General features: G+C 36.2%; 1 protein-coding gene across 4 annotated transcripts in view; it reads right to left on the bottom strand.

Moving 5' to 3' along the window:
- Positions 1-22,524, bottom strand: part of TNPO1 (transportin 1) — an 85,247-nt gene that overhangs the window by 19,456 nt on the left and 43,267 nt on the right. For all 4 annotated transcript variants that reach the window (XM_067730954.1, XM_067730958.1, XM_067730956.1 and 1 more), the window contains 7 exons: positions 21,525-21,631; positions 19,452-19,585; positions 17,947-18,028; positions 14,868-14,990; positions 12,614-12,732; positions 5,160-5,220; positions 4,224-4,392 (listed from right to left, as the gene is read on the bottom strand). In XM_067730954.1, coding sequence (XP_067587055.1) covers positions 4,224-4,392; positions 5,160-5,220; positions 12,614-12,732; positions 14,868-14,990; positions 17,947-18,028; positions 19,452-19,585; positions 21,525-21,631 — 795 coding nt within the window. The remainder of the gene's footprint in view (positions 1-4,223; positions 4,393-5,159; positions 5,221-12,613; positions 12,733-14,867; positions 14,991-17,946; positions 18,029-19,451; positions 19,586-21,524; positions 21,632-22,524) is intronic.

Raw genomic sequence — 22,524 nt, 5'->3', positions numbered from 1 at the left:
TAGTCTAAATCCTCAGGTGTCATTTCAACAATCTTCACAGCATCTTCACCAGGAGTAGATTCCATCTCAAGAAAAAGCAGTTTCTTTGCTCACCCATAAGAAGCAACTCCTCATCCATTAAAGTTTTCTCATGAGACGCAGCAATGCAGTCACAGCTTCAGGCTCCACTTCTAATTCTAGTTCTTTTGCTATTTCCACAACATCTGCAGTTACCTTCTCCACTGAAATCTTGAACCCCCTAAGAAGAATCAACTTCTTCCAAACTCCTGTTAATGTAATGCTGATATTCTGATCTCTTTCCATGAATCACAAATGTTTTTAATGGCATCTAGAATGGTGAATCCCTTCCAGAAGGTTTTCAATTTACTTTGCCCAGATACTTCAGAGGAATCACTACCTATGGCAACTATAGCCTTACAAAGTGTATTTCTGAAATTACTCCTTGATCCATGGACTGTAGAATCAATGCTGTGTTAGCAGATGTGAAAAAAACATGAACCTCATTGTACATCTCCACCTGAGCTCTTGGGTAGCCAGGTACTTTGTCGATGAGTAGTAATATTTTTAAAGAAATCATCTTTTCTGAGCAGTAGATGTCAAGAGTAGGCTTAAAATATGCAGTAAACCTTGTCATAAACAAATGTGCTATCATCTAGGCTTTCTTGTTCCATTTACAGAGCACAGAGTAGATTTAGTGTAATTCTCAAGGACTCTAGGATTTTCGGGATGGTAGATGAGCACTGGCTTCAACTTAAAGTCACCAGCTCCATCAGCCCCTAACAAGAATCAGCCTGCCCTTTGAAGCCAGGCACTGACTTCTACTCTCTAGCTATGAAAGTCTTCGATGGCATCTTCTTCCAACAGAAGGCTCTTTTGTCTACATTGAAAATCTGTTGTTTTGTGCAGCCACCTTCATTAATTATCTTAGATCTTCTGGATAACCTGCTGCAGCTTCTACATCAGCATTTGCTGCTTTACCCTGCATTATGTTATGGAGATATAAAGACTTTTTTCCTTAAACCTCAAGAACCAACCTCTTCTTCTGCAGCTTCCTCTCCTCTCTCAGCTTTCAGAGAATTGAAGAGAGTTCGGGCTTTGCTCTGGACTAGGTTTGGCTTAAGGGAATGTTGTGGCTGGTTAACCACAAAAACTTTCTCCTTATCAGCATTCAAGCTGTTTTGCTTGTTTTGTTTTTGTGTGTTCACTGGAGTAGCACTTTTAACTTCCTTCAAGAACTTTTCTTTTGCTCACAACTTGGCTAACTGGCACAAGAGGGCTGGCTTCTGGCCTACCGCAGTTTCTACATGCCTTCCTCACTAAGCTTAATCATTTCTTTTAATTAATTAGTTGACTGATTTTTTGGCTGCGATGGGTCTTTGTTGCTGCGTGCAGGCTTTCTCTAGTCGCGGTGAGCAGGGGCTACTTCACTGTGGTGTGCAGGCTTCTCATCGTGGTGGCTTCTCTTGTTGCGGAGCATGGGCTCTAGGTGCACAGGCTTCAGTAGCTGGAGTTCGCGGGCTTCAAGTCCCAGCTTAATCATTTCTAACTCTTGATTTAAAGTGAGAGACGTGGGGCATCCCTGATGGTGCAATGGTTAAGAATCCGCCTGCTAATGCAGGGGACGCGGGTTCAAGCCCTGGTCTGGGAAGATCCCACATGCCGCAGAGCAACTAAGCCCGTGTGCCACAACTACAGAGCCTGCACTCTAGAGCCCGCGAGCCACAACTACTGAGCCTGCATGCTGCAATTACTGAAGCCCACATGCCTAGAGCCCGTGCTCCGCAACAAGAGAAGCCACCGCAATGAGAAGCCCGCGCACTGCAACGAAGAGTAGCCCCCGCTCACCACAACCAGAGAAAAGCCTGCGCCCAGCAACAAAGACCCAACGCAGCCAAAAACAAAATAAAGTGAGAGACATGCAACTGACTCTTCCTTTCACTTGAACACTTAGAGGCCACTGAAGGGTTATTAATTGGTCTAATTTCAATATTGTTGTATCTCAGAGAACAGGGACACTGAAGGAGAGGGAGAGAGATGCGGAACGGCTGTGAGTGGAGCAGTCAGAACACACACATTTACTAATTAGTAAGTTTGCCATCTTATATGAGCATGGTTCACACAGCCCCAAAACGATTACAACAGTAACATCAAAGATCACTCATCACAGATTGCCCTAACAAATATAATAACAAAAAAGCTTGCAATATTCCAAGAATTACCAAAATGTGACAGTGTCACAAAGTGAGTAAATGCTGTTGGAAAAATAGCGCCAACAGACTTGATCAGTGCAGGGATGCTACGAACCTTCAGTTTATAAAAAATGCAGTTATCTATGAAGTGCAAGAAAGCGAAGCGAAACAAAAGCTGGTTAAGCCCGTATACCCGTTTTTCTGTATCTGCATAGAAAAACTTCTGGAAGAACATAATGATGGGTGGGATGTGAAAAGGAAGTATTCCCCCCCACCCCAATTCAACACACATTATTACTTTTGCAGTTATCTACATTAAATCTTAATGCATGCTCCCCACCAACCTTAAAGTAGGAATACACTGGGAAGTAATTCTGTGGTAGTAATGAAGACCTTGGGTTCTCTTGTTGTGTGAGATTTGGGTTCCAAAACTACATGTGCCACCAGTACTAGCTAAGCTAACCATAGGGAGTTTCTCTTTTTGCAGTATCTTTACCTACCCAAGGCTGTTGGAAAGATTAAATGTGAAAGGCATACAAAGTCCTTGGCCTAGCACTGGGCACGTTAGTCACTCTAAGGAACTGTTAGTTATAGGAAACTAAATGGGCAGTAATCAGCATAATTCCAAATAATTTACAGAGTTCAGGCTGATGATTCATGTCCTTAATTGCTCTATCGGTTAGTTACTAGAAATCTCAACCCTCTGAATCACAGCGTGGTTCTTAACTGGGGGTGATTTTGTGTCCCAAGGAACACTGGGCAATGTCTCAAGACACTGCTGGTTGTCACAATTTTGTGTGTGTTCTCCCCCCACCTCCTGCGCTACTGCCATTTACTGGGCAGAGATCAGGGCTGCTGCTCAAAATCCTATAATGGACAGGATGATCCCACAACAAAGAATTACATGGCCCAAAACGTGAAATGTGCTGTGAACTAGAGCAGCAAGATTTAAAAACCAGCACGCAAGCAAAAGCAAAACACAGGTGTCTAGATTCTCCCCAAAGTTATCTAATTAGTATGTGGCCCAGAATGCAGGCTTAATATATGATGTGGATTTGCAAGTAAGGTTGAAAACCAAGATTTTAAAAAGCATATTTGTAAGTCTGAATATGACAAAAGCAATTTATATAATTTTGGAAAATTGCATGATAATCAATATTCATGCAAATTATCACACAAAAAAATAAGTTTATGTTAGGAAAACAGGAAAAGTTGTTTTCTATGGTCAATGTTTCTATTTCACAGTATCAAACAAAATATATACCCCTTTGAGAAATGACAGTGTGAGATAAAGTCTTTTTAAGGAATAAAATGACAAGTAAATGAAGAGCAGACCCATCAGGAAAATACAAAAACAAACCCACAATAAGATTATCACTTCACATCCAGAATGGCTATAACAGAAAGAGACAACCAAAAAGTATTGACAAGCATGTGGAGAACCTGGAGCCCTAAGACACTGCTGGGGGGAATGTAAATGGTGGAGCCACTTTAAAAAACAGCCTGGTAGTACCTCAAAAGGTTAAACATAAAGTTACCATATGACTCAGTAATCCTACTCCTGGGTATATACCCAAGAGAATTGAAAACTTACGTTTACACATCAAACTTTACATAACTTCACAGCATCATTACTCACAATAGCCAAAGGGGGGAAACAAAATGTCCATCAAATGATGAACAGATAAGTCAGTCACAAAGGACCACTTTTTGTATAATTCCATTTGTAGGAAATGTCCAGAACAGTTCCTAGAGACAGAATATAGATTGGTCGGTGCTTAAGGCTAGCGAACTGGAAGAAAATGGGAGTGACTACTAATGGGTACAGGGTTTCTTTTCGGGGTGATAAAAATGTTCCAAAATTTACTGTGGTGATGGTTGCACAACTCTGTGAATACACTAAAAGCCACTCAACTGTAACCTTTTGTATGGTATGTGAACTGTATGCAATGAGGGCACTGTATGGTATGTGAATTATTTCTCAACAAAACTGTTAGCAAAGCAAGCGACTGTGCTTCTCCCTCTCTGACTTACTTAGATTCCAGTCAGAAATTGTATCATCATCATCAATTTCATCGTCATCATCATCTTCCTCTTCAATTCCATCTTCATCATGCTGCTGAGCCACTGTCCTTGATCGATGAAAACGTGGCCTTATGTCCTGTTCACTATCAGGAATTGTTTCATCTTCTTCAACATCACCCTGTATATTTTTTTTAAAGGAAAATTTTGGTTATATTCATTATAAGCTAATATGTATATCAGTGGAAGAATGAGAATATTCAGATGGGGTTATGCATATTATTTTGAAATACAGTTGATTCTTGAACTATATGGGTTGGAACTGTGCGGGTTCACTAACATGCAGATTTTTTTCCAATAAATGAAGTCTTAACACTACTACATAATCCATGGTTGGCTGAATCTGCAGATATGGAACCATGGACACGGAGGGCCAACTGTAAAGTTATACAGGGATTTTTGACTGAGCTGAAGGTCAATGCTGCTAACATCCCATTTTCAAGGGTCAACTGTATACCTCTTCATTAAGAACCACTCCCCTGGGCAGAAAATATTTCTTTGTGAAGGGGAGAACAGGCTATCACATAACCCATGTTAGATATCAGGCACTTTCAAACCACATTATATGGTTTCCCACCAGCTGGTATAATCTAGAGTATCTGAATCAAGATCAGAACGTATTTAACATATTTTAAAATAAACTCCGAACAATTTGTATTAACAGGAAATGGATCCGAACTCTATTAGTGTCACCGTCTAGTTAGTTCCAATTAAGCTAGAATCTATTACCACCCAAATTCATTATCTTTGAACTCCATAGCATACTATATAACAGAAAGCCTATTTACATAGGGCCTACTCTAAATAAATGTTCTGTTAGTCAAATCCAAAGATCTACTAAGTCCATAAAAATAATCTTCCCTATTCATCAGGAAATAGTTTCCTTACCTTAAGTAGGATGATATCTATATCTGAGTACTTCATGCCATTCACTAACACAGGAATCAACCTATAAAGAAATGAATTCGTGAAACAAAGATCTAAAGATCTCAAAGTCTTAACAACCTCATGAATACTAATAATACCAATACAACAACCACCACTGCTAATATTGCCTTATAGCATGTTCTTTGTCTGCCCTTCTCAGACGATGAATACTCCCAATATATATCTCAGGCCTTTTAAATACTCATGCATGGGATCTACTGGATGGAATCTTAGTGGGGATAAGATAGCTTACTTATCAAGAGTGCTTAGAAATAAAAACAATAATTTTTTTTTCAATTTTTCCCCTAAGAATTTATCTCAAATATATGAACAAATATTCCCAATTTTTAAAGACCAATGTTCCCTGATGCAAGAACAAGAACAATGGAAACAATCTAAATTTCCATCATTAAGGGCTTGGTTAAAAATAAATTACAGTTGGGAATTCCCTGGCAGTCCAGCAGTTACAACTCTGCACTTTCACTGCTAGGGCCCTGCAGTGTTCAATCCCTGGTCGGGGAACTAAGATCCTGCAAGGATCTTATTTTTGGATGCAGCACGGCCAAAAACAAACAAACAAACAAATTAAGTAAAGTTGAAAAAACAAAAAGCCCTCTACATGTAAAACACATAAAGCATATTTCCATTTAAGATAAAAATAATGAGAGATTCCTAGCCACAGCAATCAGAGAAGAAAAAAAAAATAAAGGAATCCAAAATGGAAAAGAAGTAAAGCTGTCACTGTTTGCAGACGACATGACACTCTACATAGAAAATTCTAAAGATGCTACTAGAAAACTACTAGAGCTCATCAATGAATCTGGGTAAAGTTGCAGTATACAAAATTAATACACAGAGCTCTCTTGCATTCCTATACACTAACAGTGAAAGATCAGAAAGAAATTAAACAAACAATCCCATTTACCATCGCATCAAAAAGAATAAAATACCTAGCAATAAACCTACCTAAGGAGGCAAAAGACCTGTACTCAGAAAACTATAAGATACAGACGAAAGAAATCAAAGATGACACAAACAGATGGAGAGATGTATATACCATGTTCTTGGACTGGAAGAATCACTAGTGTCAAAATGACTATACTATCCAAAGCAATCTACAGATTCAATGCAGTCCCTATCAAATTACCAATAACATTTTTCACAGAACTAGAATGAACACTTTTACAATTCGTATGGAAACACAAAAGACCCCAAACAGCCAAAGCAATCTTGAGAAAAGAAAAATGGAACTGGAGGAATCACGCTCTCTGACTTCAGACTATGCTACGATGCTACAGTAATAAAAACAGTATGGTACTGGCACAAATACAGAAAAATAAATCAAAGGAACAGGATAGAAAGTCCAGAAATAAAACCACACACCTATGGTCACCTAATTCATGACAAAGGAGGCAAGAATATACAATGGAGAAAAGATACTCTCTTCAATAAGTGGTGCCGGGAGAACTGGACAGCTACATGTAAAAGAGTGAAATTAGAACACTCCCTAACACCATACACAAAAGTAAACTCAAAATGGATTAAAGACCTAAATGTAAAGCCATTTATAAAACTATAAAACTCTTAAGAGGAAAATACAGGCAGAACGCTCTATGACATAAATTGCAGCAAGACTCTTTTGATCCACCTCCTAGAGTAATGAAAATAAAAACAAAAACAAAAGGGATCTAATTAAACTTAAAAAAGCCTTTGTACAGCAAAGGAAAGCATAAACAAAAAAAGACAACCCCCAGAATGGGAGAAAGTATTTGCAAACGAAGCAACCAACAAGGGATTAATCTCCAAAATTTACAAACGGCTCATGCAGCTCAATATCAAAAAAACAAACAACCCAATCCAAAAATGGGCAGAATATCTAAACAGACATTTCTCCAAAGAAGACATACAGCTGGCCAAAAAGCACATAAAAAGATACTCAACATCACTAATTATTAGAGAAATGCAAATCAGAACTACAATAAGGTATCACCTCACACCAGTCAGAATGGCCATCATCAAAAAACCTACAAACAATAAATGCTGGAGAGGGTGTGGGGAAAAGGGAACCCTCCTACACTGTTGGTGGGAATGTAAACTGGTACAACCACTATGGAGAAGAGTATGGAGGTTCCTTAAAAAACAAAAATAGAGCTACCATATGATACAGCAATTCCACTCCTGGGCATATATCTGGAGAAAACCATAATTCGGAAAGATACACGCACCCCAATGTTCACTGCACTATTTACAATAGCCAGGATGTGGAAGGAGCCTAAATGTCCATCAACAGAGGAATGGATAAGGAAGATGTGGTACATATATACAATGGAATATTACTCAGCCACAAAAAGAATGAAATAATGCCATTTGCAGCAACACAGATGGACCTAGAGACTGTTATATTGAGTGAAGTCAGTCAAAGACAAATATCATATGATATCACTTATATATGGAGACTAAAAAAATGGTACATAGGAACTTATTTACAAAACAGAAAGAGTCAGGGATGTAGAAAACAAACTTATGGTTCCCAGGGAGGAAGGGGGACAGGGATAAATTGGAAGATTGGGATAGACATATACACACTATTATATATAAAATAGATAACTAATAAGGACCTACTGTATAGCACAGGGAATGCTACTTAGTAAATACTCTGTAATGGCCTACATTGGAAAAGAATCCAAAAAAGAGTGGATATGTGTGTGTGTGTGTAAATATATATGTGTGCGTAAATATATATGTGTGCGTATATATATATATATATATACACACACACATAACTGATTCACTTGCTGTACATCTGATACTTAACATAACATTGTAAATCAACTATACTCCAATAAAAATTATTTAAAAAATTAGATTACCTATACAATAACTTATATACAGAGACTATCTAGGAAGGCTATACAATAAACTGTTGTCTTCAGAGAGGTGAGTGGGCTAAAAAGGTACGGTATCCATCTTCTACTTTATTTCTAAATGGTGTGACATTTTTACAATAAGCCTACATTCAGTATTTGTATTCCTTTTAATAAAAGAGATGACAGTGTTTAAAATATAAAAACAGTAAACTTAAAGGAATTAATCCAAAAGAAATAAATCAAAAAGGAAAAAAAGAGCTCTACCGACAAGGTTATCATAGTCTGATAAAAAGTTTGGAAATTTAAATTCTAACTTCTTAAGACATTAAGAACTTAAACTTCCAATAAGAAAATAGTTAAATAAATCAGAATATTATATCTAATCTGAAATATTATGTTGTCACCAAAAGGGAACCATAATGTCTGTAAACATGGAATTCCAGGTATACTGAAATATTTATGATGACTAGTTAAAAAAAAAATATATCAAAACATGTTAAGTAAAGGTCAAAATACTAATTTCAGTTCCTTCTGTAGATATGATGGTTTTATCTTGGATAGCTTTCTTAAACTTTGGTTTGTTTCCTCACTGTCCAATCATACACACTGAAATGAGTCTACTGAGGACAAAAGGTATGAGAGAATACTTTGGAAACACGTTACAATGTCCACAGTCCACTGCTTCCAAATTCTACCTTTCATTGTTCTGGGGGGCATGGAAAAAGTGTGAATAGGCAAAAGAAACTCATACTCATGAGTACCAGCTGTGGGGTTATTAATAAAGCACCTTCTTAATAACCTAGTGAGAAAAGTATCATGATCCCTATTTTACAAACGAGTAACTAAAGCTCAGAGAGGTAATATTATTTCCACAAGGCCATAAATGTTAAGTAGATTTCCTTTCTTTACCCCAGATGTAAAAATCTCTGTCCACATTAATGTCCTCAGTGTTTGCTGTGGCTTTACTTCAAATAGTCACATGCTTTAAGACACACTAAATAAATATGTATGAAACCAATGTTAAGCACACCTCTACTTTCAATGAGGTAATTTTGCAAGCCCTCATTAACCAAAGGAATACTAACAGTAAAAAGGAAGCAGTGGGATTTCAAATTTGTAAAAAGGAAAATATGAGCAACCCAAACTTTCATGTTCAAAGTCCTTCTAAATTCTAAAATAGATTAACGGTAGTAATTCAACATTATAGCTAGTATACCATAACTAAATAAAATTATAATACACAGAACCATACTGTGTAAGCTACAGGGATCTTGCAAGAGAACCAACTCCATCTGGATCACCAACAGTTAAATCATTTATGATATCTGTCAATAATTTCACGAAAATGATGAGGATGGATGGCAGACCATAAAATGCTGAAGAGTTCACCTGAGGTGAGGTAAAGAAGTAAAGACAGTGAGCCCCATCTATTCTTTGAATCTTTTTAAGATGAAAGAAACTGCAGCAAGCTAAAAAGTTAAGGCAGCAGAGAGGGAAAAGTTTAAAGAGAGAATTTATCTATTTGATAGAGTGAGGTCCCTAAGGATAAGAAAAAAATTATGCTATCCAAGACCATAAATAGAAAGCCTGGTTAGGAAGAAGATAATTCACATGAAAATGTATCTATAAGTTTTGGGGAAAACGTGAAGGGTCACCTGTTTTCCCTACAAAGCAGAAGTGCTCAAATTGAATGAAGAGAACTTCAAAAGAGTGATAAAGGTATCAAATAGTTGCTCTGGTGAATGGAAGATAAAAGCTGATCTGGAACAGGAAAAATTGGCAGATGGTATGAAGGGTCCACTTGATGTTGAAGACCATGGATTTCTATAGCCACCAATCCTCCTAGCAGTGTAACTTTTCCCAACAGTATTTAAGAAGTAGCAAAGACAGTTCGATTAATCCAGAGCAGGGGGCAGCTGGAGGTTTATGGTCAGTACTGTTGATTTGTGGATCATGATATCTGTGCCAGATAGAGAAAGAATAAGAAGATGTGTAGGAAATAGGGGACTGATAAGGCGGGGAAAGTCAAAAAGTGAGGTAGGAAAGAGATATTGGAGTTAACTGTGACCACGTGGCAATATTGCATGTGTCTGACAAATTCCAGTCATACAAAGCAGATCATTATTTTTTAACAAATCTAACTCTTAAGAAGCTTTCTCCTGAAGCCTCATGTAGAAAACAAGAAGAGAATTTTAACGCAACATCATGGAAAGGCAATGATGTTAATACCAACAATGAGTGTTTACTGAGTACTTAAGTATATGCCAAGCACTGGGTTAGTTGTTTTACATGGATTAATTCATAAATAAGCCCCAGGAGATATTAATGTACAAGAATAAAGGTGGAAAAAAAATAATTCAGGGGAAAAAAAGAAGACCCGTTCTACCAGATAACAAAATATATTAGCAAATGTTCAATAATCAATAGAACATAGTACTGGCTAAAAAAAAAAAAAAAAAACAAAAAAACAGAAAAAGGAAAAGAAAAAACAAGAATACACGACACAGCCCAGAAAGATAAAAGAGTTTAACCTTACTCTTTATTACCTTAATGCTTTCTATGTGAATTCATTTTAATAAGAAAGATCTCATCACATTAACAATTTTGATTCCTCAGCAAACATTTTTTGCTCATACTAAACAAGAATCTGGTTAACAGATCTAGGAAAAACAGTTCTTTTACTGTGTTTTTAATCTCCGGATCAGACTGATGTTGGTATTTTCCCATCCTCACAATACACTATTTGAACCAAAAATAAAAGCAGTCTTGTTTAATCTAAAAATGGTTCCCAAACCAGTGGTTTGGAAGACATATAAATCAAATCCATTTATCACTGGAATGGGTTGTTTAATGTTCGCACATAGCACACAACTAAATGGGAACTGCTGATCTTTTAGCCTGCTACCAAGTTCTTCATTGCTTACCAATGTTTAGATTTTATTAGGGTAATAAAAGAGACCAACCTATAACTGCTCTTATCATCTCCTAATGTTACAGCTTAGGTTTTCATTAATAAAATCTCTTCAGTTTTATAAGAATGTCTGTTTATATAACTTTTAGGATTATATGATCCTATGGTAAGAAACAAGCATATCATAAAACTGCAATCTCAAATCAGGGAGAAGAGAATAATTAATATATGAATTTCCTAAGGGGGGAAAAATCCATTTAGCACATCACCTTGCACTTTACTCCCAAATAAATTCTAGATTGACTGGAATAAGACATAAGTGGCTTTGTTTTCTCGGTAGGGAAAGAATTTATTGGAAAAGAAAAGGAACTTAACTGACTACATGAAAATAAGAATATCCAAGTACCCTAACTTCTGAAAAAAATGTGACTCCACTAATACAACAACATATTAAAACAAACGGTTTTGTTTTTTGCTCATCCAGAGGGCTAAGACTGGAAAAATTATGATTAATGGATTGCAAAAGTTGTGACAAGATGGGACCCTGCTGGTGGGGTGTAAACTGGTATAACTTCCCTAGAGAACTATGTGGAATATTTATGAAGACGCTTTAAAATGCTCAGGCCCTTTGACCTTGGTAAAAATCACTTCTAAGAACTCTACTTGAAAGAAATCACTACTTATGGACAAAGAAAGATGCTCAGTCCAGGATTATTTATGAGTTAAAAAAAAAAAAAAGGGCAAACAACTAAACATTCAACAAAAGAAGAAGAGTCGATTATATATACATGGTACACACACCATGATGGAACAGTACTGAAAGTTTAAAGACTAATGACATGGAGGAAAGTGCACAACTTACAATAACTGAAAAGAGCCAACCACAAAATAGTAAAATCAAATATTTAAGCATCAACTATAGCCAGATGTCACGTACATACTACCAAATTTATTTCTTCCCAAAACACTCTGAATATATCACATTTGGTATATGGTACTAACAGAGAAAAACATTAAAAGACAACACACCAAAAATACTAACAATGATGACTCAAGGGGGTGGAAATCCAAGACATTTTAAGTTTTCTACATGTTAATTTTCTTTTATGAGCCTGTATTTTCTTTATTTTCAAAAGAACATGAGCATTACTTTTTAAAGTAACTGACTTTAATATATGAAATCATTATGTTGTACACGTAAAACTAATATGCTGTTTTATATCAAATTCAACTTATCTCAATAAGACTGGAAAAAATATATTAAAAAAAATAACTGATTTAACAGCATTCACTGGGTTAAAAATAGGCGTAACAATAGATTGACCAAAAATTGCATAGCATCACAACTAGTAGGAAATCCACGAGACCCCATAGTCAAATTATAAGATTACAAAAAAATTGTGCCATGGATTATCCAAAATTAGTTATAATTCAGCATAAACCACCCTCATGTAATTTAGAAAACAAAAGTAACTGCTTCTTTAAAAATGTCTTTACTTATAGCATCGGTAAAATTAAGTCTGACTTCTTTAGAACTTCATTACCTGACGGCATAAGAATGTAACCTAAAAATATGAAAATGAGGAATCACTGCTAAATTTAACAACAAGGGAGTATCTGTAAGAAGGAACACTTACTTGGGAAGATGCCTCATGAGTACATCTTTGCATATTGGCTGCTCAGCCAAAGTGAGCCAAAATTCGCAGGCTTCTAAAGCCACATTTTCATCTTGATCTTGGGTCCTCTGCAGCATGTACTATAAACAAAGGAGGCTTAGTATTAATCAGTTTAAATCATACAATTAAAATAAAACTAATCTAATTTCAGCAAGTTAACGGTCCTTTACTATGGGTCTTGCACTTTTACAGTGGTTCTCGACTTAGGCTTTGGATTTTTTAAAAAAAGCTTCCTAATCAATTCTGAAAAGCAGCCAAACTTAAGCACTACTGCTTTAGAATGTTGCCTAATGTAAAGTGTCCAATTCATATTTATCTGCTTCTATATAGGCGTATATTGTTTCATGAAACCACTGAGATTTTTAAAAAGTATTAATATTCAAACACTGTCTTCATAGATGCATCAAAATAAAAAACACCATTAAACTGTTCATAAAATGGACAATCATTTTTATAACATAACCACCCAAGCTGTCTTATAATTACAATTACCCCTTGAACAGTGAGGTTGGCATGCCAACCCTCCAAGCAGTCAAAAATCCACCTATAACTTATAGCCAACCTTCTATATATACGGTTCCTCTGTATCCAATTCCTCATCTGCAGATTCAACCAATCTTGGGTTGTGTAGTACTGCAGTACATATTTAGTAAAAAGAAATCTGGGAATGAGTAGACCCATGAAGTTCAAACCTGTGTTGTTCAAGGGTCAACTGTATATACTTCCACATATTTAAAAAGATATATAGATATTATACAATTACAAAAATTAATTTTTTTTAATTTGGAAAAAAGTAGTGGCATTTCTTTGTCAACTATATAATTTCTAGTTGCCAATAAAATAGGTTTATCATGTCCTTCATGTCCTTTGAACATACCAAGCCAAATTCACTCTTAAGTTGGAGGTACATTTCTGATCTCCAAATCTATCCAAATCTACCCTTCTTTTAAAAATCTAACATACCGGGAATTCCCTGCAGCCCAGTGGTTAGGACTTGGCGCTCTCACTGCCAGGGCCCTGGGCTCGATCCCTGGTCAGGAAACTAAGATTCCGCAAGGTGCACAGCGTGGCCACCGCCCCCCCAAAAAAACCTTACATGCAAAAACAAAATAAACATAATCAAAGGCATGAATTCCCAATGTACCTGGGACTGAATCTGGGGTCAAGTGATGAATTCTTGAATGAAACATCTCACACATCAAAATACAGCAACACAACTGCTGTGACAGGCTAGCCCCTACCATGTTCTACTACTATGCTGGGTATTGCTGAAGAAAGAACTGTAGCCTTGTAAATTAGGTTCCCCAGCTGTGACGTGGCAAATGATTATATGTCTTTCTTAACTTTCTGGTTAACCCCAAACTCTCACTAAACTCTCAACCAACCTCACCTGATTCTTCTAAACACTTTACAGAGAGAATATCTTTATCAGAGGGAAAGTAATTTATCCCCATCTTTTGCTTCTACATATCCTTATCACTACAACTACCTTTCCTAATGTTTTAGAAAGGGAGTTACTGAACATCATGAATGCTAGCCTTCTTCTAACTGGTCTTAGATGCCATCCTTTAAGTACAACTATATTCAGCAATATGAAAACTAGGTATGACTGTAGCAATAATGAGTATTGCCCAACAAATTACTTTGTCCTAATAATAATTATGTTATTATGTATTCCTTCCTTTAATTACAACTATCTGTGCTCAACATACTTACAATATCCTAGTAAAATTATTTTAATCACGTAAGGACTGAAAGAGAGCCTTTTAAAATCTAAATGGTCTGCTAGAACTCACTATAATGGTTACATATTTTCTATTCAGAAATTGTTACCACTGTTACCATAAATCAAAAGTTGATCAGATCAATTTACCAGTTAACGGGTCAAAAACAAACTCTTTTAAGTATTATAGTTTTATTAGCCTAACCCATATCAAATAAATACAAATAACCTAAATATTTCTTAGTTACACTGGTTAAAAGCTATCTACTCCTTTAAACAACATTCCCCTCTATAACATCTTATATCTCATGAAAGAAAGATCGCCATAAAGATAATTTTTAACTTTAAGATGATAACTAATTTTTATAGTCCCCCCCCCGCAACAAATGTGACAAATAAATTGGAAGACAGTGGCTTCACACTACACGTTTTGTGCCCAAGATTTTTCTTGAGGGGAAGATGAGGAGAAAGCCTTTAAACTGCTTGTATTACCTCAACTATATTATGCATGTGAGGAAGCAGGCGATCCATTCGAACTTCAAGCAACATCACAAGTGCCCGGCACACATTTTTCCGTACCTCTGGTTCTTCATCACCAGCCAATGCAAAGAGATTCTATTGCATAAGAAATATTTTCTTCTAGTTAAGTATTCCAACATACTAGAAAGATTTATACATAACAACCAATAATCTGCAAGGTGGCAACATTTAAAGAAACCCTAAGAAGATACTGTACAGATAAAGGCTTATGAATTAACTGGCCCTACTAATACTTTATAGCATTAGATTATAAAGTAAGACAGACGCAGGATGATAACTGCCAAAAACTATGATTTTGGTAAATGATCTAAAGCCATTTTTCGGAGTATGAGTGGTTGCATCTTGAAGTAATCTTTAGTTTATGAGAATAAAACCATGTCACTAGGACACAGGAGCATTCACCCAGATCACCCAGAATTAGAGATAATCATTAAAATACAGTTTGATTTACTCTTCAAAATTACTGTCTGTTAAGAGATTATTCCTACCAATACTGATTCTCAATAGGCATACATTCTATAAAAGCACCAACAATTGGGAAATATACACTGAGTTTCCAACAATGTGACCCTAAACTGCTGTCGTTCACTGAGTCAACTATTGAAAAAATGGTAATAGTAGCAATCGATCTTATGCTTTATGCTGTTAAGTTTCTCTACAAGGTTTAAAAAAAAAGTGGGAATGAACAATACTGTTTCAATTAACCTTCTCAACTCTAAGATGCTGCTACTCAATTTTACAAGTTTAGACGTTATATAACTTGCTAGCAAGTGGGGGAATCTGAATTTGGTTTTCACAAAATCATGGGTGAGTCCACACTCATTTCATTATACCAACAAGCCTCCACTAGAAAAAGCTGTCTGTTGCAGAGGTTCAAGTGGAGATGTCAGAAGAAAAAACAATTAAGCCTTCCCTATCTCACTCCTGAGGTTTTACTTTATTTACACACAACATACACACACATATTGAAAGCAGTAAAAAGAGGATTAAAATAATTAAGTAAAATCCAATGCGTCTCATTGTCTCTTCCCAGGACCACAGAAACATCTCCAGAGAGATGAACCTGAAATCATATTACAAGAAACGGGTAAGACAATGGAAAAATTTAAATATCAAATGTGACAATATGTGAAGTACTGTTGTAGTAGCATTTTTAAAACTTTCATTTCTCCAAGTCCTATCTCTACTTCTGAGGCTTTCAAAACTCTGTAGTTGCTCTTTTAATTTTATATGGTCAGAAAGAATACGGTTTTTCCAGCAGGTGCTGCGCATATAAATCCTTTGTGAAATATGATGTTCTCTTAAGTATGAATACCCAGCTTTGCCAAGGTATGTTATAGCCAAGTATTAGTAACCAATACACTTTTCATCAGTACCAGCACATGTAGCAGGCATGATTTCAGCCCCCGATAATAACACTGGTGACTGAAGAAAACTAACCAGTTATTGATTTAGCAAATAGTTACTGAGAGCCTACCATGTGTCAGGCGCCTCCTCTGGAGGTTTACTACTCTTACAGGATGAAGAACTGGGTGAATCTTACTGGATTACCAAGTAGCACAGAAGTGTTAATATGGTATTTAACGCTAATGGAAAATATCATTAAATGTCAGGAAACGTTCTTGTTCCACTTGCTGAGTATGGACCTGTGGAATTTTTATTTTCAGAAAGAATTTATTCTAAATTATATTTCTGTATAAGATGCTGGTATGTCTATTACTGTTCTCTTTAATAAGTCACGAGAGAAGAACACTAATGTTGTTATAATTACAACAAAAACTACTACTGCTTCTAAAAATAATAGCAGTAGCTAGCATGTGGAGTGCTTACTTTGTAGCAGGCACTGTTCCAATTTATTTTTAGCCAATACCTTTTTTAACAATCCAACAAGGTAAGTCTATTATTAGCTTTATTTTATAAAAACTGAAAATACCAGTTAAATAAGGTGCCCAAGGTTAACAAGCTACTAAGCTGTGGAGCTGGGATTTGAACACAGGCAGTCTTACTCCAGACTTCTAATACTGTCCACTACCCTCTATACCAAACTAGACTGAAAACACCTTGAAGCATAAAATTTCTTTATGTATCCTTACCACCAAGCACAGTGCCTGAGTCACAGTATGTATTCAGTAAAATGTATTTAAGATGCATGTTTTCATTTCAATTTTCAAATGGCTTGAGGATTCTAATGGCTACTACTTGTAGTCTATTGGTAAAAGATGTTTAGAAGAAGCTTGTCAATTTAAGTGATGAGAAAAAAAAGACATAATTTCCCCCACTTCTTTCTTGTAATTTCCCAACAGGAATACCAGAAATATGGTCTCTGAAGGACTTTTTTTTTTTAAAGAAGAGCTGAAAAGGAATAGACTATTTAAATTTCATTTGATGAAAATAAAAGTGAAGTGCTAAAGGAACTTTAATAATCCTTTCACAATCGCTGTTATCAAGCAGAAGTTCTGAAAAGAAATTCTACTGCTTAGGATTCAATGGCCAAAAAACTATGCTCCTGTTGTCTTTCTGCTTTTATCAAAAAGTTAAAAAGTACCATTAGAAATGCTCGCTGAGCTTTAACAGCCAATTTTCCCCCCTGAAACTTCTCATTTTACACTGAAAACCAATGGAAAAAGAGAAGTACTATCCTTTTAATTTATACCTTCAGATTCTTTATCAAATTAAGTTTATTCAACCTCTTCATGTTTCTAATATCACAAATGAGCTGGGAGATTTAATGTCCATATGCAATTTGAACAGTATATTGAGGTAGAAATTTTTAATCAAGATATTAAACACAGACATACCATAATCAATGTTTGCACAAGTAGAAAACTCAGTGAGAGGAAAAGTACTTTTATTTTCAGTTAACGAGAATCACAAAATTTATACTGTACCCAATTTTAATACTATCAGAAATAATTTAAATATTGACAGCTCATAATTATAAATTATCGTATTTATAAAATAAAACTACATGCAATGAACAGTTTCTAACCTCCTCAAAAATAAGGTGGGGTGGGGGGAGGACAAATCTTACCTCAATAAAGGAATCAATATGCAACATCAGAGCTTGAGTTCTACTGATGATAAACTGATTGACACAGGCAACAGCATGAGACCTAGAAACAAAATTCAAAATACACTAATTGAAGAAGCTCTGCTCCATTTACAGAAGACTGGCAAGAATTTAAACGTTCCTCCATAATAATATTACAGTGTATGTACAGCCATGCGTGCACACGCGCGCGCGCGCACACACACACACACACACCCTAAAAAGAATGAGTCAAAATTCCCTATGTATTAAACATATCCTTCACATTCTTTCCGTGTTAAGTGAAAAATGCAGGTTGTGGAGCAATATGTTAACGCTACTAAGAAAGTGGAAAAGCGTCTGGAAGGACATGTTCGCTCTCAAGAGTGTGAGGTTGGATGGGGACATAATGGGAATTATTTTAGATTTTAAAATAATGGGTATGCATTCCTTCTGAAACTGAAAATGCGGACTGTTCTACAGCCTATGTGTTCTGACATACCTAATCTAATCCCATTGCAATTCTTAATGGCACTACTGTTAAAAATATACCCATAATCTAATCACTTACTACCTCCACTTCTCCTCTAGTCCAAACCATAATCTCCCATCGGGACTATGTCAAGAGGCTCTAACTGGTTTCCCAATTTCCATTATGCAAAACCCCACTACCTGTTTGACACACATATAAGATCACATAATATCCTTGTTCAGATTGCTCCAGTAGGAATCTACTTTTCCTGCCAAACGTCAAAAGGTAAATATTTTAAGCTTTGTGGGCCACCTAAGACCTCTGTGGCAGCTTTACTACCCACCCACCCACTTCAACCTTTTAAACTATGGAATCACTTGTAGCTCATAAGTCACGCCTGAATTTGGCCACACGGGTCACAGCGTGCCGATTACTGGCGTAAACACGCCCCTGTAATGTGCTACTCCCTACCCCTCTAGCTTCATTTCCTACTGTGCTACAAAATCGTTTTCTTCTGTCACCCTAAAAGGTTTCTTCCTAACTCCAGGGACTTTGTACTGTTGTTCCCTCTTAAGTGATTTTGGCTTTGATCGTTCAGAAAGCCTTGCTACTTTACTTTGTTCAGGGTTTCTGCACAATTGCTGCCTGTTACAAAGAATGTGCTGCATAACACACCTGTGAATCACTACCTAACCCCTTATGCTCGCTATTTTTCCACAGTATGTGTCAACCCCGACAAGCTCTGCAACACACTGAATTTCAGCCTCACACAAAGGACTTTAAAAGCCTGACTGTTAACCATTATAAATGTAATTAACCATGCAGATGGTGGAGAAGTGTCATAGTTAACGAAAATTTCAGCAGAGTGACATTTCACAGGCTGTCATTAGAGGAGTAGATTTCAATTATCAAGTCCACCTCTATAGAACAGCCAGTTATCTTCTGCCAATCGCAAAAATACTAGGTAGTGCAAAATAAGGGAGTGGTCAGGTTCGTATCCGTTTATAAATTAATTTAATATTGGCTGTATAGATACCTTATTTTTGGACTACTGTGCTTGAAGAACTGTAAAAATTTAGGAATCATGATGTTGAGAGGACGATCTAAAACATCACTATCTAAAATCTCAGCAGAATCTTCACAAATCTTCTGAAGGGCACCAAATGCTCCCTGTAAAAGACATTTCAATGATTAGAATTAAAAATGAAGCCATTTTAAAAGCAAACTGAGGAATATTCACTAATTTGTATGGATTAATGTTCCCAGTTTGCATAAAACCTGCATCATAAAATCCATACATTTAATCATCAGCTATAAAAGAAATTTATTATACCACTGAGTTATTTAAAACCTCAGTTTAAATATAATGGTACATTTTAATTTTAGCATTAAATGTCTTAGAATTAGAATTTTGATCGTCAGGGACTGTAAATAATATCATCTAATTTAAAAACTTAACTTCTGCAGTATTCTTGCCAATTTTACGTCAACAGTAATTTTTCTCTTATTAAATACCAGTTTGTTAAAACAATGTAAAACTCTATGTTTACGTATAAGTGCATTTAACCATTGTACCACTTCTCTGTTTGAAGCACAAATGGAGGTCTTAATTATCATCAAAAAATTATTTATATGTAAACCATTCATTGACAAAAGTTGTTAAAAGGGCAGGCAATTCAATTTGGTAATTTCCCCTACAACCACTTTACAACCAAGTGGCTTACCTAGAGAGCTCCTGTATATAATATCTAACCTACCAGTTACCTCAACCACCTACTTTACTCTGCTTATAATTCTATCAGCAGCATCTTGGGACTTATTCTCTACACTACAGGTTAATTTAAGAATCCTGTATGACTTAGTAGCTCCACAATTTCATGATTATCAGTTTAAACTTTTTATTCTTGGAAAGTGCTTGCTTAAAATTTTGGCTTCCTTTTATGTTATCATTATACCAAAGCACTATTTAAATTTTAATCAACTGTTACCTGATGGCTAAATATTATTATTTTAGTTTTTCTGTAACCTTCCAAGGCATTACTAGAAAATGTATATATGAGAATGCAAGGTTGTTTTCTTTTTCTTTGAGGGAGGGAGAAGAGTGACTTTTTAAGATTCCTTTTTGCTAGCTTTCCCTCTCCCTGGTCCTCTCTTCCCCAAGTCAGATCTGACAACAAAATGTTAAGTCAAAAAGACCACCTGATTCCTTTTTATTAGGTTATTTTTGTACCTGCCCTGCCTCCAAGCCTTGCTCTTTTTTGAGAGGGAGATAAGTCACTGCCTTAAGAGAGGCAAAACACCTAAAATGATTTCTATTTAAAACAGATTTCTATCCAAACTGGAAGCCTGCTAATGAAAGAAATGGTTAAGGTACTCATTAAGAAATTATAGGAAAAAAATCCATACAGATTCCCTTTCATTTCCCCAAATGGAAAGGTTGTTACTCATTTGATCAGTGGCAAACAAGAGATTATAATTAATATATAATTAAAACGATACTACAGGGCTTCCCTGGTGGCGCAGTGGTTGAGAGTCCGCCTGCCGATGCAGGGGACATGGGTTTGTGCTCCGGTCCGGGAAGATCCCACATGCCGCGGAGCGGCTGGGCCCGTGAGCCATGGCCGCTGAGCCTGTGCTCCGCAACGGGAGAGGCCCGTGTACCGCAAACAAACAAACAAAAAACTATACTACATATACCTCAGACATACCATACAACAAGAGGCACAAAAACAACTTAGAGACACTGAAAATGTACCCACAGTCTGGGAATTTGGTAAATTTAATTAAGTCCATCTTCAAAAAATACTACTTCACCTGATTAAGCTTGACAATTGCTCTGCTGATTACATATACACACACACACAAGAATAGTTTTAAAATACAAAAAACAGAAGATATTTCCTTGTAGGAAATATAGTAAAGAGGTTTTATAACTTAACGGTCTTTAAACAGTAAGATACACGATCACTAACAGAAAACAAAAAGGTAACTTTAGGCTTCTAAGTTTTGAAGTTATATGTTTCAGAGGAATTATTTTTTCTCAATATTACTAATAAACATGAAAAGAAAAATAGAAAAGAAAAATTATATATGAAGCAAAAATCCTTACTTCACAAGTGTTGTAATCTTCAGAATCCAACAGGCTACAGAGTTTTGGTAAGAGGTCAGGCCAATTCTGCAATTCTCCCTTGGAGGCTATAGTTGTAATCAAAATACCTTGAAAGAAAACACACCCCTTTAGGAAATCTGCCTGCATTATGTTAGATACTGCCTTGTGAACCACCACAAGCCAATGTGAGTGCTCACGTTTGCACGTGCGCGCGCGCGCGCACACACACACACACACACACACACACACACATACAGTTTAAATGTTCCAAATCAGTGTACGACTTGCAAACCATGTCAACAGTAACATTCACCACGGATCACTGTATCACCACAGTACATCTGTGGAAACTCCAACATAAATCAGATCCATTTCTAATCCTGCTTGCCAACACTTCACCCTCTTTGTATTTTTTTTTTCCCTCTTTGTATTTTTAACAAGTACCTGTACAAAAGACTACAACCTGCTCTTCTCCAACAATAGGTCTACTAATTAAAATTACCCCTATTTTATAAAAATTACATACAAAAGAGTAGAAAGAAATACACCAAAATGTTATTAGCAGCACTTATCACTGGGTGATGAGTATGAGTCTGTTAGATCAAATAAAAACACATAAAAGAGGTAAGAACAGCTCTCTGACTTAACCTAGGATCAAAGCCATGACTCAAGGCAGGGAGAGAAAAAGTAGATGAGCCATTAGCCCAGAACATTCCAAGGATGAATCACTGGCAAAGTGATCTTGGATCATGGAGGCTACTGGCACAGGCTGACTGATCATGTCACTCTGACTGGATTATTTCAACTGTGCTATGTGGCTTAGCTGTAATAGCTAAGGATCATGCAAATACAGAAATATGTATGTAACACAAAAATTTTGTGTATTTTCTCTGCCTTAGTAAATTTAGTATTAGTAACATAATGTAATATGCCTGGTGATTACAGATCTTTTAGCACCTTAATTAAGAGTATAAACAGTAGGCAAATAATATGTAATTCA

This window comes from Pseudorca crassidens, chromosome 3 (genome assembly GCF_039906515.1).
Source record: "Pseudorca crassidens isolate mPseCra1 chromosome 3, mPseCra1.hap1, whole genome shotgun sequence".
In the NCBI taxonomy this organism is placed as follows: Eukaryota; Metazoa; Chordata; class Mammalia; order Artiodactyla; family Delphinidae; genus Pseudorca; species Pseudorca crassidens.
Note: the sequence above shows the minus strand (reverse complement) of the source record. Positions and strands in the feature narration are given on the sequence as shown.